A 16,201-nucleotide genomic window follows, 5' to 3' on the forward strand; every position below is an offset into this window, starting at 1 on the left:
AGGGAATAAATATTAATTAAAACAATGGCTTTGTGCAATTGCAGACTAATAACATGTGCCTGTGGTAGAGCTGTATGAGATTTTTTTTCTTGTTTTAAACATTGAATACTGAAAATATTTGACTGATATTTGGACTGATAGCTGAATGCTTGAAAAAATGGACAGAACAAATGCTTGTTGTGAATGAAAGGTTGCACAGCTGCAGGCAGGACATCTTTCTAAGTCATTATGTCCAGCCACGTTTTTAAAAGGTATGATTAAAATAACAGTCTTGGGTGAATATGAAAGTTAGCCATGAGTTTAGTTTCCGGTGGGAGAAATTTACTTAATGTTTGTAAGATGACTCTTTGCCTAAGGAGAAGGGTGGGTATTGGCATGTTTTACATATTTGACCTGATGACTCCGTTTTTCACTTTGGACATATGAATTCACATCTATGAAGAATTAGTTTTTGTAGAATTGTATCAAATAAGATATCTTTCTTTCTTTTGTAGTATTTGTAGGTATATTTTTACTTTTTTTTTTCTTTTATTTTCATGCTTACCATGTAAAATCCTTTCCGAAAGCAGCAGTAAACTGTAAGTAAATTAAATGCAAATTCTCCAACACCTGTTTTGTTACCCAGTTGTATGGTCCCAAATGAGTTGTAAAACCAAAGTAGTGAAAGATTACAAGTATCAAGAATTAACTCCTCATTGTAGCAACAGATTATCACATATATTGTAATTCAGTGGTCAGATGATAGTCTGTAGGATAGTATCACTAAACTTCTAATTATGTCAAATCACTGTCACTTTTTCAGAGATTAAACTGAAATAGTATTGGGGAGGGGATGTAAATTTTTGGAGGTAAGGATAGGTGAATATAAGAGAAATTAAGCGCTGGGATTAATGACCCTTTTTAACATGATAGACTGTAGTTTATAAGTATTATCTTGGAGGCTTGAAGAAGGGATTACTTTGATTTTTTTCTTCGGGAAATGCATAGGGGAAACATCCATTGGTACTTTATGTGACAGTAGGATGGGGAGATAATTTTAGAATTCATGCCTTATTAAAGTCTTGTGGTTTCAGAATGTTGTCAGTAGCAAACCCAATGACAGATGAGTAAGGTAACACAGGTGTATTTTGCTTTATTCTACTGAAGAAAGGATCTACAGGCACCCGATGGGGAATTTGAACTGCAGCTTAGTTCTCCCGCTAACGTATAGCCTGAAAGTACTGAACAAAAATAAAAGAAGGAAAACAATTTGTAATGCTGTGCTAATCTAGAATAAAAGCAAACTGTATACATTGAGAAATTGTAATGGTTTGCTGCTGCATGTTTACTTTTCTTGCAAGCAGAAATAATCATTTACTTAAAGTTGTGTCTGCCATCAGCATAAAATATGTCACGATACTGAAAATATAAATCACTCTATGTATCACCCTATGTTTCAGTATGGGCTTCAATTGCAGCAGGCTCAGGTTAAACATTAGGAAACTTTCTAGCAGAGAGGATAATGAAGCACTGGACTAAATTGCTTGGGGAAGTCATCCATGCCTGGAACCTTTGGAACAGGGTCTGCAAATACTGTCAGAAGAGGTAATGGTATGGTTTATAATCCCACCCCACCACTTTGTGTAACATAGGATTTCTCAGTCAGTGCCTATTTCTTGGGATTTTATTTTTTTTCTAGGAGAAACTTGGGGCACATAGACTTGGCTGTTTGTTCTTAAAACTGAAAAAAAAATTCCTTGCAATTGAAATGGTGCTTTGAATCAGCATTTCCTTTTCAGTAATAATATGCTAGATTGCTTCCAGTAAGAAAAAAAAAAATCAACCATGCTGTTGAAGTTCAGGTCTTTTGTGCTGTGCTTTTTGGCTTTCAGTGAAAGTCAGAAGCTTTTAGACAGTTCAGTAAAATAGTGTGTGTTCAAAATTTAGATTAAACGGTTACAGCAAAAGAAAAATGTTGCTACACATTTTTCTATTATAATTACATATTTTCTATTTTCTATTATATCTAATAAGATCTCTTTTCTTTTATATCACACTTCTAATTAAATGGGTATTTCAATTGCAGGGGGTTTTTTGTGTTTTGTTTTTTGGAGGGGGAGAAGTTAGAAAGCAGAGACTGAAAATAAATGTTTTGACTGATACTGTTTGAAGTCTGTAGCATCCAGCACTTTATCTTAAAATACCTGCAGATGATGTGTGAACTTGTTAAGTAGTAAAAATGTTCCAGTTGATTGCTTTAAGTTTTCCCTACAGTGACTTCTCAAATAGCTGATTTAAAGTAATTCCTCAATTACTCTTCTGAATAAATCATTGTAAACCTGGTTTATTATACGTGATCATATTGCAAAAATGGCAACGTATAGTAGTTTTTATTTTGGTGTTGGAGAGTCGCTTCTTTATGCTAATTAAAGAAGGCGTTTTTTATCTGTTTCGTCAGAAATTCATAGTCCGTCCTCAGCCTCTCTGGGTGACTGCAGAAGACATAGAATTGTGTCATCACAACAGATGAGCGAGTTGAGGGTAAAAACTTTTAATATGGTTATTCACAGCTGTAAGAACAGATGAAATAAAATATTTAAGAGTTCTATTTTGAACATGACAATATCAGAAAATTAAGAGTAAGACTTCAGAAATGTGGGAACATTAAATTATATGCATTATTTTGGTATATAGAGGAAGAAAGTTTCAGTGATGGTACAGAGAGAGAAGAACTGTAACACTTAAACACAGATGCTCTTTATAGTCTACTAGGAAGCCAAAAAGCATTCCATTAAAATGTCTCTTGTAGGTGGTTTTTAAACCAGAGTAGATAAAAATAAATGAGACTGAAAGCTTACATGCAAATTGTTAATGTGTTCAGGCCTTTTGGGAATCATTAGGTAGTTTGTGACCTATAATGAAATACTGAATTAGTGAGTTCTAATGCTGTTGGCAGCTGCTTCTGTATGAAAGGTAGTAAGTATCTGCATAATCTGAATTTATATAGCATTTTTCTCGGGTTGTTTAATACAGCCCTGCAGAAGAACGATAAGGTGTTTCCTTCAGGGGAGAGGGGAGAGATGGGAAGAAAAGTAATTCTTAATAAATAGCATTCTTGGTAATGTCTTTATTTTAATTCCTTTAGACTATGTCTGAATGTATCCAGCTCTCATTTGCTGTTTGTAGAATTGGCATTTACACGGTAAGGCAACGTTTTAACTAACTATTTTGTTGTTAGTGTTAATGCCATTGAGTGAAAAGAATTTGCTTAAGTGTTTTAGGATTGGAATTGAGTAATGCAGATAGCAAAAGGTATTTGTCATACTAATTTACAGAAAGAGACTACAGTGTGTTTTTGTCCTGTCAAAGATTTACTAATACCAGAATAAAAAAAGTATTCTCCACTTCACTTAAAAAGGTAAAGAAAAATTCAACCAACATCTTAAGGTATAAGAAAATCTAGAATTCATGTGCATCAGTTGCTGAGAATTCTTGCCTAATGTAATTGCTGAAGGGTTTGTGTACATTTGCTGTTAAATATCTAAAATGTTTGAATAATGTCATATATTAAAACTTGTTAGCTAAATGCACATATTGCAAGCTTTGTCTGAAGAGCCTTAATATATTCCAAATGCGAAGTTAAACTTCCCAAACATTATATTAAGAAATGAGGTTTACTTCAAGCATACGTCCCAAATATGCTTATTTTTTTTTCTGTTCCCAGTTGTTCCAATTAATGATGAGAACAATTAGATGAGTGGGGTGTTTCATAGAAACATAGAAGAGTGTGTTGCTCAGATCATGCTTCATATCCTGGAGGTTTTGGAGCATGAGTGCTACTCCTTCTGTTAACGCTTTTCAGGATGCAGGCTGGCACATGCCACTTCATGTTTGATTAGAATGTGCAGTCAGAAGTGTAGGTGAGTTTTGAACAAAAGTGATGAGCACTATATGCCATCAGTAAGTCTTACTAGAGGACAGAATCACAAAGCTTAACATTTGCTTTTGTTCACAGAATTTGGTTGCCTTAATATCTGCTTGAGGTTTTTTCCCCATGACATTTACCTGTGTTGTGTTTTCAACATTTGAAAGTCTAGTTTCTAAATGGTAGAAAATAACAGGTTGGGGCAATATGGACAAAATACTCATGGAGGAAAGCACTGCTTGCAAAATCAAAGGTATATTTTCCTGTGGTATTTAAATTTCTTAGGAAGACTTCCTTTCTAAAAATCCTGTGCGATAAGAGAAATTTAAATGAAGGATCAGAGAGGGAAACAGTATGAAGTTTTCATGGTTGTAAGGTACACAAACTGTCTGCCAGCTCTTTAGAAGGCTATAGTAAGCTGCTCAAATAATTTGAGGGAATGTCCAAGTATAAATGTGTGTGTATTGCAGATCTAGGTGTACAAAGGTACAGTGTACAGCAAAATACATACTCTGACAATAATTGGTTCAGTGTTAGTTTAAAATAGATTAAGCTGTCTGTAAACCACAGTGCACAGCTAAGTGGTAGTTAGTAGCTGCGGTTATAGTGATAGTTGTGTAGCTGGTATCTCACTGTGAACTTTTGGCCAGCAGAATACTTAATTTTGTCAAATGTTTTAAACTGAAAAATAAAAAGGACTACCTTCACATATGAAAATGCTGAGAGAAACTGATTTCATTGCTGGTTCTTAACAAAGGGCAGAAAGGAGGATGATGAGTAGGCTTCCAGAGTATCCAGAGACGCACTGTTGTGGCCACAGTTGTAGAGGCAGCACATGGGTCCCATGAAAACTGCATCTGAAGGCTAAAATAGTTCCTTTAGGAAAGTGTTAGATGCAGAGTATAGTTGCTTATATGAGAATGCCTATCATTGGAAAGGTGAGTTTCAGATGATCTAACTGGGAAGTGGGCTTGGACAGCTTTGATATCAGAGTAGACAGAGAGGCCTGCTGAAGTGAGCTATGCAGAAATGCAGCATGATAGTTCCTCCCTGTGTTCTATGCCCTGCTTGTGCTTGTAACTGCTAAATTTGTTGCTCAGGTGTGTGAGCATCTGGCAGCTAGCAAGTATTGTGGTCCATACTGATGTCAAGAAACAAAACACAAAACTCCAATTCATATTTCCCTTTTAATTAGTTCCTTGTGTTGTGTTCTTTCTGCATGCTGTTTTGCAGATTTAATAGATTTTCTTTTTGCTAGTTGATTGATTTCTGTGCAAAATCTAAGGAGTCTCTGGAACTCCAGTCCTTAGCAGCACCATGTTTTCAGTTTTTACTGTATTACTTGGACACTTACTGTCCTCATTTTACAGTACTGCAAGTATCTTACAAAGGCTCTCAGTCCTTTGGACTACAGACATCTCAACTGTCAGTCTGTTATCAATCTACTTATCAGTAACACTCTCAAGCACCCATTACTTTAACTGCACTATACCATTGATTAGGCTTCCTGTTTTTATGGCATATATGATTATGAGATGGAAGGGTTTATATAGTGATCCATGGCAAAAGAGCCCGTGATGCCTTCAACTACCATAACTAAGAAGACAAAACTTTGTTGTCTTGAGCTAGGAAAAACATAGATCTTTGCAAGAGTACAGAAGGAGATATAATGCCTATTTTGGGGGAATGAACCAAGCAGGTTACTTTGAAGTGTATACCCTTGAAGGGCGATAGAAGAAAAGCAAAAGTGGTTAATATAAAAACTGTATAGATATTTGTGAGGATATGAAACTCATAGATGTGTATCCTAAAGAAAAACATTATCACAAACTCAAATGAAAACTTTTAGGATTAAGAAATCACTCAACCAATGAAAATAAACTCTATTTCCCGCATGTTTCACACAGCTAGTAGCTTCTGGCAGGAGTACCAGTTTTTCAGGTGTCTGTTTCTGCTTCTTCCACTATACTAGTGTCTGCATCAGATGTGTCAATTGGATGTGTGGGAACAGGCAGATCAATTACTTCTTGAATCTGCTTGGCTGTGGAGATTGTAAGCATATGGCAGATTGTAACTAAGCTTATCATTATGTTATAGTTTATTTCCTTTTTGTTTCTGATTTAGTTTTCTTGACCAGGTAAAAATCCCAATAAAATAATGATGGCAAATTCAACCTACATGAACTTCAGAGGAAAAATGATCTGAATTTTTTTGTCTTGAAAAACAATTTTTATGATGGAACATTTGCCACCTTTATAGATACTTAGGAATCCATCTCAGAAACAGTGTGCATGATTGTATGCCTACACATGTTATCTGGAAGGTTCTCTGATATTCTGTATTAGGCTTTGAAACTTCTTTCTTTTCAGCTGTTTGCATATAATTTTAAGCTTGAACAGGGGTGTCTGCATCTGGCCCTTAAATATGACTTGAGGAACACATGAAAAATAATTTTCACATTACTTGTTGTTTTGGATAGCAAAGCAAGGACAGAAGCCTCTGCAGGGATGAGAACCATGCAAAAATACCTAAGGAGACTTAGTGGAAACATGGTCTTCTGCTGCTATACATTAGAAGGAAAAATACTGGAAAATAGCATTTTCCTGTCTCAGGAAATTATAAAGTAATAGTTTTCCTTGGTTTCAAAATGGAGCATCATTTGATAAATAATTTTGTTTAAAAACAATTTTGTTTAACAAAAAGCCCTCTGTAGAGCTTTCTTCTTTCAGATGCTGGGTGTGGCAAAAATGACACACCGTAGCAGCATTGCATCAATGTTGGCATTTTCTTTCTGAAAATGATGAGTAATCCATATTTTGGTGTTGGTAACCCCTTGCCTTGAATTTGCATAGTGAGATGTGGAAATAAATGATGCATTTTTACAGCTGTACTTTCTATAGTTTATATATGTTAAGTATAGTAAATGATGCAAACGTGCTTTTAGTTTTCTGGTTTACATTGAACTTACTTACATTTGCCTTTGTTTATAATAATAAATTGATGTTGAAATGGTTTGACTGGAAACAGCTGTTGTGCTGAGGAATTTGTCTGACATTAGAACAAAACAGAAATAACATTTACTGATGAAGTCGTGGAGGGGAAGCTTTTAAGAGAAGAGAAACCAAGGCAGTAACTAAAGGCAGCCATTGAATAGGAAGTAATCATGGGAGTATGTTTGGAAGGCTGTGGAGCCAGCCTGTGACTTACAGTATGGAAAGCTTCCTGTGAGATTGTTCCTGCTTCCCCTCCCTGACATGGTTTCCCATTGGAAAATGCTAAGTTAAAGTAATAACAAAACTCATATAGCATATCCTGTCTACTCCTCCCTTTCCCATGTCATGTTCTTGACCTGAGCAGCAAAACAAAGGCACAAAAGTGCAGCCGGAAAAAATCCTTTTATGTGCTACCCTCTGGGAAATGTGTATAATCCCATTCACAGCCACTGCTGATGTTCTGGGGGTAGACTGTTGGAAAGATGTAAATGCTTTTAATTTCCACCCTAAAATAAAAGGTGCTTGCTGTCACCAGAGTCTTGGCAGTGACTTGCAGGGGGTGAGACTGTGCCCATTTTTTGTTGCAAATCTGTAGTCAAGCTGCTTGAACCGTGCTAGTTGGGAGTTGCAGTGCTACCAACCAAAACATGAGAAAGGGAGACTGTTCTGATGCATGTACTGCTCTGTGCATGTGAATGTTAGATATAATGTACTGTATTCACATTGCCGAGCAGCTTCTCCTTGTGGCCAGAGCTCATTTGATCTGTGAAAAGAGCTCAGCAGCTTGGTCGAACCAATGCTGCTGCGACAGCATTGCTTCTCTGAGCTACTAACTCGATGCACGCTGTATTTACAGCTCTTTGAGAACCTCTGACAACTAGTAATTGATTTAACTGCAAGGTTATGGTTTGCCAAATCAACCAGTTAATTTTTGCATAATGTCTGTTTGACAAACTTGCAGGTTGGAATAGAGCTTCGTCCTGGACTAGGGAGTTGATGAATAGGGGTTGTGTTCCTTCTGATTTATCTCTGCTGTCAATGGCTCCTTCCTGCTCTAGAAAGCAGCAGTGTTGTCCCACAGACCATTAGCTTTAGGGAGGGTAAGAGGAAAAGCCCAGATCCTCATTACAAAGAGTCTCCAGTCTTTTCTGTTCAGACCAGTTGTTGTTCAATTTGCATTTATCAAAGCTGTGTTGTCAGTTGTACTGCACATAAGTGCTGTTTTGCTTCTTTCCTTTGGAACAGGATTCCTAATCCTTAATCCTGCTGTCTTTCCAGAAAACTGTTGTGTAATGTCATGACAAAATGTCATGTTTTACCTTCAGTGGGTGTTTCACATGAAAGATTAGCTGCTCTTCTTAGGCTCAAGTGATGCAGGGGGTGATGGCATCATGAGCATGGAATTTTTCTGGTGGTCTCTACTGAGCATCCTCTTTTTTTGTGCAGCTTGCAAAGTAGCTTCTTTAGCTATTAAAAAAATAAATAATTTAAAATGAATAATAGGTTTAAAATGTAAATTGTAAATACATTGCAAAGAAAAGACATTCAAAAATCTGACAATCTCCTATGAAAAATATGATCTGTTTGAAATCTCAGCTGCCCTGAGACTGTGGACTTGAAAAGATAGCAGGGGGGCATGTTGAATTAGTAGCAAGTGTACAAATCTAGTAGTTAGCTGTATAATATTAATTACAGAGAGGGTGAAAAGACTAGAAATGACTCTCTTGTGAAAGTAAATTTTTTCTTTCACACTGTGTAATCCAGAGACTGTGTATAGCAATGAGGCTTGCAAAAAAGCAAGTTAATTTGCAAGGATCTCTGGACTCTGACTGGTCAAGTCTAAGTTATGATGAAAGATTGTACCCTGTGATTATGCTAAGAGCTGCATATGCTGCTGTCTGCAGGAATGCAATCACATCCTCTATCTTGTACCATTGTACAAATAAGAATATAACAGTTGATTTCCAAATGGAAATAGCAAGCAACAGTAATATATACCACTCGTAGTATTTTGCATGCAGTTTTTTTATTGTTCTGGTATTTGTCACACTCTTCCCAAAAGTGGTGTTGCTTTTGAGTATGAATTGTTAAGTGTTTCTTGTTGGTCTGTATTTGCCTTGAACAGCAGCTGGAAAACCAGAGAGCATTAGAACTTATATTTCTTACAGAATAATTATGTTTTTTACAAGATGTCATATTACAGCAGAAGTGGGAAAAATTTATTCTGCAGATCTTAAACTTCTTTTGCTACTGTGAGCTCAAAAATTGTCTGTTTTCCTTAGACTGATAGAAGATTGTTTTTTCCTGTGAACATGCTTGCACTGTGTCCTGAGGACATTGGTGATATGTTTCCATTATGATTGCTACTGTAAATAGTTCAACTTTGTTTTCTGAAGACATCCTGCATTTCAAGAGTAGGTATCTTTTAAGGGAAGAAATCATACAAGTGGATAATAGATGAAAAATAAATAAATAAAGGAAGTGCACCAAATGCCCCAAAATTTCATCTGTTATGAATTAGCTTTTTTTTTTTTTTTTTTGGAAAAAGACACTTCTAATTCTCTCTATTACTATGTGTCTGACCTTGGTGTTTTTAATTTTTCTTCTCACCATAAAGTTGAAAATGTTTTCTCAGTTGTTGAAGTTAGTTTGCTAAATACCTTGCTGCTACAGCTTCTTTATAGTCTGCTGTCTTCAAAATAGTTTGAGATTGTGTTCCTGTGTAATTAAAACCATAAATGCTTTTGGAAAGGCTGTCCTACAGCATCCTTTAGATACTGTTAAAGTAAATAGTGCTTTTAGATCAGCTTTCTACTACAATGCTTATATTTTGATCAGTTTGATTATATTGCACACAAATCATAAAACTACTTATATTCCATCACCTTTGAGTGCCACTTCATTTTTGTTGGCAAGGATTTATATAGTACAAAACTGTATTGAATTTTTATTGGGTTTATATTGCTGGGTATTATGTTGTTTAAGAGTAGAAAACAACAATGTTTAATAGATGTCATAATTTTGTACTGTGGTTCCACTGGTCTGAATGTGTATGAATATACATATGTAAATTTCAAAAGGTAGCTTTGAAGTAACTAGGTGTTGTTAGTATGCTGTTCTAGGCAATAGACTTTTAGGAATTGGTCAAGATGAGAGAGGTGATGTCAAGCATGTCTTTTGTCCTGGAAAGCAGAGGCTATGTGCAGCTGTCACATGGTGTTGTAATGAAGACTTTAAAATTCTGTTTCTGGTGTTGTCACAATTGCCTCTGTGAGTGTAGGCAAACCTCTGGTACCTCTGCTTGCAGCAATGTTTGTTATAAGGCTTCCCAAAGTTGCAACTTCAATTTCTTAGCTTTATTTAATATTACCAGTTAAAGTGCTGGACTTACCTTATTTTGCTCAACCCTTCTGACGTCCTCTTCAAGACTTCTGGTTACTGACATCAAGATTTGTGTTTCAGATGCTTTTGCCTTGCTCTTTATAAGAGTTGTGTGTTGGTTTTTTCTCTGCTTGAATTAATGAATGAATCTACTAAGAGAGAGGATCACAAGAGCAGCTTGGATCATATTGTGGGATGTTACAGGAAAGTAACTCTTGGTTTCAATGGTTCTAAAATGCTTTTCATTGTGACATCTCATTTCACTTTGAACAAGAAGATGACTCCAAAAAGGATCAAATGTAGAAATAGACACCTTGACATACCAGATTAAAAAGCAATGGCTACAGCAGCGTGAGAGACCCAAATACTGGACCTCAGCCTTGCAGGAAAGAATAATATAGGGGTCATAAAAGGAAATTCTAAATCCAAACAACCCATGAATAAAAAGGTCAAAATGTATGTTAAAAAAAAAAAGGAAACACAACTAAAAAAAACCTCTGAAAAACAACGGCTGGGGAATGAGCTGTGCTGAGCTGATGAAAATATGAGGCTCTAGAACTACTGAATAATGAGCAAGAAAACCACAATAAAAGAAACTGAGGTATTAGGTGTGTGTTGTGCTGAGCCTGTAATGTAATATTAATTCATCTTTTATAAGCTATCACCCTTCAATAAGAATTTAGTCGATGGTAAATCAGATTCAGATGGAGAATATGAATAAAGCTCTTAGTAAGTATGAAATATGAATGTATTTGGAAATGCCACTGGAACTCTTCCTCGTGATGGTTTTTATTATTCTGTCTGCTTGTATTCCCAAATCTCACAATAGTGGCTCAACTTTAAAACTTCCTGGTGAGACACGAGCTACTTTGTTTTTCAGCAGAGTAAACTGACATGTAAAATGCAAACAATTTACTGATATTCCACAGTAAGTTCTAGACAAGATCTTGTGGTTCCGAATCACAGTGCCTCAAGCAATTGGCATCTAGGCATTTGAATACTCGCATTAACCTTCTGCTCTTTTTACTGTTGAAATTAGAACACAAGTAGAAAAAAATCTATTGTGATTGCAAATTTGTTTGTGAATTCTAACATGGGATTCAGAAAAGAGAAGCTTGTTTTGTGGCTTCTTTTGTAGGAGTTAGGGATTTTCCCTTTTAAAATCCTGTCGTGTAAGTTCTTTCTTGAGGAAGGAAGATGTTAATTTGCTCAAATTCTTGAATATTATTGCAAGGAATGCCACTGATTTCATGTTGTCTACTACTCTGTCTTCTTTCTGGCCTCTTTCTGGCCTTTACAAGGCTTCTTTAGATGATGCAGATGAGCCAGGTAGGCTGCCATCTTTTTTTCTCTTAGCATCTGGTTCTAATGAAGTAACCTTTTTTTCCCATGCTGTGATATTGTGTGTGACCAGGGTTCAGAATTTTCTATTTTTGATTCCCTGTTCTCTCATTGCTAGAATATTTTTGTTAAAAAAGCCACTTGTGTTATATTTCAGCATGTGTATTGCCTGTGTACTGTAAAAACTGTTGCAAGGAAAGTCTTCTTAAGAAAGAAAAGGTATTCAGCGGAGGACTGAAAAGAGAGCGTGTAGCAAATGTGGTGCCAAAACTTTTATTTATTTGTAGAAGTTATAAATGTTTACTATTATATGCTTAGTAGGTTGAACTATTGCAGATCTTTGTGTTGCTGTTTAGGCACTAGACATAGCTGTATTCCTGAGCTCTTAAACTGACTTAAGTAGATTTCTGGTGGCTTTGTCTGTGTTTTGTACTGAAAACAGACTGCTTACTTGAAGAGTAGGCTTTGAGTCTTAGTGGAGCTTTGCAAGAGTCACTTGGGATATCGAAGAAGGTCTTCATGTAAAGGTCTTTTTCAATAGCTGTTCTGGGTTTTTCAAGGTTGAAATACTTCCTTTTAAAAGAAGGGCATAATTGAGAAAAGTGTTTTATAGACAGGTGAATTAATGGATTTGTGTTGCTGATGCAAGGCTTCATGGCACAGATTCGTGAAGTATAGGAAGCCTCAGAAACAGGAAGCCTCCCTTGATGCACAAATGTCTTTGCTTTTCATGGTCACATGATAAAATCATAACAAATAGAGCTGAAAAAGTGAGAGTCATCTAATTAGTTCCTGACTCAGAAGTAGGATGAACTATGACCAAACCAGTTCTGACTAGACTGCTTCTCTAAAAAAACCCATCAGATTCCATAAACTTTTCTGGCATGCTCCAGATGCTACTTGATTGTGTCTTATTCTGAGCCCCTCACTACAAGAAAGACGTTGAGGTGCTGGAATGTGTCCAGAGAAGGGCAGCAGACCTTGGAAAGATTCTGGAGCACAGGTCCTATGAGGAGTGGCTGAGGAAGCTGGGGTTATTTAGCCTGGAGAAAAGGAGGCTCAGGGGTGACCTTATTGCTCTTCACAACTTCCTGAAAGGAGGTTGTAGTCAGGTGGGGGTTGGTCTCTTCTCCTGTGACAGGCTGTGTGATAAGAAGAAATGGCTTCAAGGCTGTGCTGGGGAGGTTTAGATAGGATATTAAGAAAATTTGTTCATGGAAGGGGTGGTCAAGCTTTGGAACAGGTTGCCCAGGGAAGGGGTTGATTCACCATTCCTGGGGGTATTTAAAAGACTTGGCACTGCTGGGTTAATGCTTGGACTTAATGATCTTTTCCAACCTAAATGATTTAATGATTCTGAGGTTTTTTCCTCTGAAGAGTAGTAAACTTTGAACAAAAGAAAAGCATTGCAAATGCTTCCATCATGGGATAGTAGTTGGCTTACAGGGAATATGAATTGCTATGAAATTAGACTTCAGACCTTAACTAGTTGTATTCCATAGGATCAAAGAAAGGCTTGGGTTGGGAGGAATGTTAAAGATCATCTAGTTCCAGCCCCCTTGCCATGGAGAGCGTCACCTTTCACTAGACCATGTTGCTCAAAGACTTGAACACTTCTGCTTCCAGAGGTGGGTATCCACAGCTTCTCTGGGCAACCTGTTCAAATTCTCACCACTCTCACAGTAAAGAATTTCTTCCTAACATTGAACCTAAATCTCTGCTCTTTTAGTTTAAAGCCATTGCCCCTTGTTAAAATTTATTTTTATTTTTATTTATTTTTTTATTTTATTTTTATTTTTTTTATTTTGTTTATTTTTATTTTGTTTATTTTTATTTTGTTTATTTTTATTTTGTTTATTTTTATTTTGTTTATTTTTATTTTGTTTATTTTTATTTTGTTTATTTTTATTTTGTTTATTTTTATTTTGTTTATTTTTATTTTGTTTATTTTTATTTTGTTTATTTTTATTTTGTTTATTTTTATTTTGTTTATTATCAGGTTTTATTTTTTTTAAATTATTATAGACCAAATAACTTCAGTGAAGCTGTTAACTATGATCTTTTACAGAGAGAACTCTTTCTGTTTCTGATTTAATACTCAAGAAGTTGCTACACCTGGAAATGTGTTTATAGGGTTGAGTCAATATATGTGATTTTTATGAAATGTAATTTCTTTCTTTTTTACAGCTAAAATTTGAACAAATTGTAAGTTTGCTTCACATTCTGATTGCAGACTGACTGTTGGTACCAGGGCTCTTGTCAAGTCATTCAGAACTATCCATCTGGTTGGATTTATTGTCTAATAGAACTATTTCCTGTTTGGTTAAGCTCTGGGGAAGAAGCTTTTGGTGAGAGTATGTTTAGTTGCTTCAATTAGAAGGGGTCACATTAGTTCACTTGTTATGCATAAGCATTAATGCATAATTATGGTGAGTAAACTAGATCTAAGTGATTAGTGTTTGTTCTCATGTTTCTTGCTTCATATAAATCGAATTGATTGGTTTGTCACCTTGTGGCCTTTAAAGGAGTAAGCAAAGTACAGATTTCAAATTAAATAAGGTGTCTACTTTTCTCCTTATTATTTGCAAGTTTCTGTTTAAACTAATCTGTGTTCTAGAAAGTTTCTCTTCTGTCACACATTTGCTTTGAAGTTTATCTAAAACACACTTGTTTAAGTAGTTTCTCATAGCTTTTTGAAATCCACCTTCCAGCTGAAAAAAACCCAGAAAGTAATGTGTTTATATACATAATTTGTAATAAGTTCTCTATCTTGTTCACCTGTTTTATTTTTGTGTAATAAATGAAGTATGTCTGTCTTAAATTTTCAAATGCCTTCAATACCTGTGGACTGTGCCCCAAGAAACATATCACCATCAGAATGCAAAACAATGTTGTGAAAACATGAATATATCCAAGAGACAGATTTTTCCTGAAGAACAAGTAGCTGCATATTTTGGAGCATAAGTTGAGTTAAATCACCCTCAAAATTCCAAAGTATGCTTGGCTTCAGCTTTCAGTAACACTGTTCTTCTCTAGCAAAATTAGGGGTGGCAGTGATGAAGTTGTTTGATAAACCATCGAGTTAGATAAATGAGTAATTAAATTGAGTATCCTGAAACAGATAGCTCTGGGATACTTATAAATTAAGCATCTTTTTGTTGATCTCGTTGGAAGCTGTAAAGTTGATGTCATGTGCAGGTTCTGACTGGGATAGGAAGATGTTCAGCTGCACATTATGAGTATATGCACATATAAGTAGTTTTTGAATGAAAAATATAGCACTGATTTTAGAGATCATGCTCCAGATGCTACTTGATCTTTAGACAGTTCTTGCTATCTTTTATAACTTAATGTTATGTTAGCACAACATTAGATTACAAAATTATCAGTTTTCTAGATTTTCTTTTAATCTGTAGTTTAATGATATGGTCGTATCTATCACCTGCATTTGAATTAAAAGTTTAAAAATCTCTTAGAATTGTAGCAGTTTTTATGGAGGAGAGTTTCTTGATTTACACCAGCAATTCTGGATTGTGAGCCAAAGGGACAAATAGCAGTACTCACCAAATAATGTGATTTTCACTGCTGTCACTGTCAAAATGGCAAAGCTGAGCTATGACAAATCAGGCTAGTTCAGTATGCTTAAGAGACAAGAGACTGCAGTTGGTTTTAAGCTGACTTTGAAATACCTGTATGCAGTCTGACCAGCAGGTCCTAACTATCTTATGTGTTGCAATTAATGTTTGACTTCTCCATTTTGCAGCAAAATTAATTTCCTTGTTTAAAACAGATCTCAGAAAAAAAGCAGAATTGGAGTGAAGTCGAAGAGCTAGGAGAAGAAGCAGCAAGTTGTTTGAGGAGAAGTAAAAAATACTTTTCTTTTTTAATTACATGGTGGAAGTGTGGAATGAATGCTCGAATAGAAAAAAAACAAACCAGAAAAATGAAAACCACAGGAATGAAAACTAATTTCCAAACAATACATTTCTATTGGCATATTTTTGAGCAACATTTGCAAATAATTTGGTTTTGGGCTAGTTCCTATTCTGTAAAATTAAAACAGAAATAGATTGTATTGTTACCTGTTATTATAATATTTAATTTTGGATGGCATATTTATTTAAAATAAAGCCCAAGTATACAAGTCAGCTGGTTTTCTATGGAGTCATACAGACAATTTAATTTGAGCAGTTGGCTATATACAATTTCTCTCTTAGAAGTACCTCTGTAATTATTAAAGAAAATATTATATTTGTAGAACTCAGCATCATACATAGCTTTTTTTCAAAAAACCTGAAAGCAGAATGCTTTCAGAATAGTGATTTATTAATATGAAATACATTTTATAGTGATTATGACATTGAGATAATTTAAAGAAATGTATGTTGTGATTCAATATTTTTCAAGGTTGATTTGGCTTGGTATGGTTTTTTTGGAACTGGTACGTTTTTTCCCTCCCCTCTGCCCTGACAGCTAAGGCTTGTTTTGGTCTTCTTTTACAGAAGTGTAATATGAGTTGCATTTCAAATTGTATTTCTTGTGGTGAGAAACAGGATTATTCTAGTGTATGACATTTTACTTG

At 35.4% G+C, this 16,201-nt stretch overlaps 1 protein-coding gene across 1 annotated transcript in view; it reads left to right on the top strand.

The window, feature by feature from the left end:
* The first annotated feature begins 1,530 nt into the window (after positions 1-1,530).
* ARL15 (ADP ribosylation factor like GTPase 15) overlaps positions 1,531-16,201 on the top strand; it is a 210,373-nt gene continuing 195,702 nt past the window's right edge. Inside the window, exons 1-3 of the mRNA XM_008932080.2 lie at positions 1,531-1,584; positions 2,438-2,520; positions 3,125-3,181. Coding sequence (XP_008930328.2) covers positions 1,539-1,584; positions 2,438-2,520; positions 3,125-3,181 — 186 coding nt within the window. The 5' untranslated portion in view covers positions 1,531-1,538. The remainder of the gene's footprint in view (positions 1,585-2,437; positions 2,521-3,124; positions 3,182-16,201) is intronic.

This window comes from Manacus vitellinus, unplaced genomic scaffold, assembly GCF_001715985.3.
Source record: "Manacus vitellinus isolate BGI_N305 unplaced genomic scaffold, ASM171598v3 scaffold_36_pilon, whole genome shotgun sequence".
Taxonomy (NCBI): domain Eukaryota; kingdom Metazoa; phylum Chordata; class Aves; order Passeriformes; family Pipridae; genus Manacus; species Manacus vitellinus.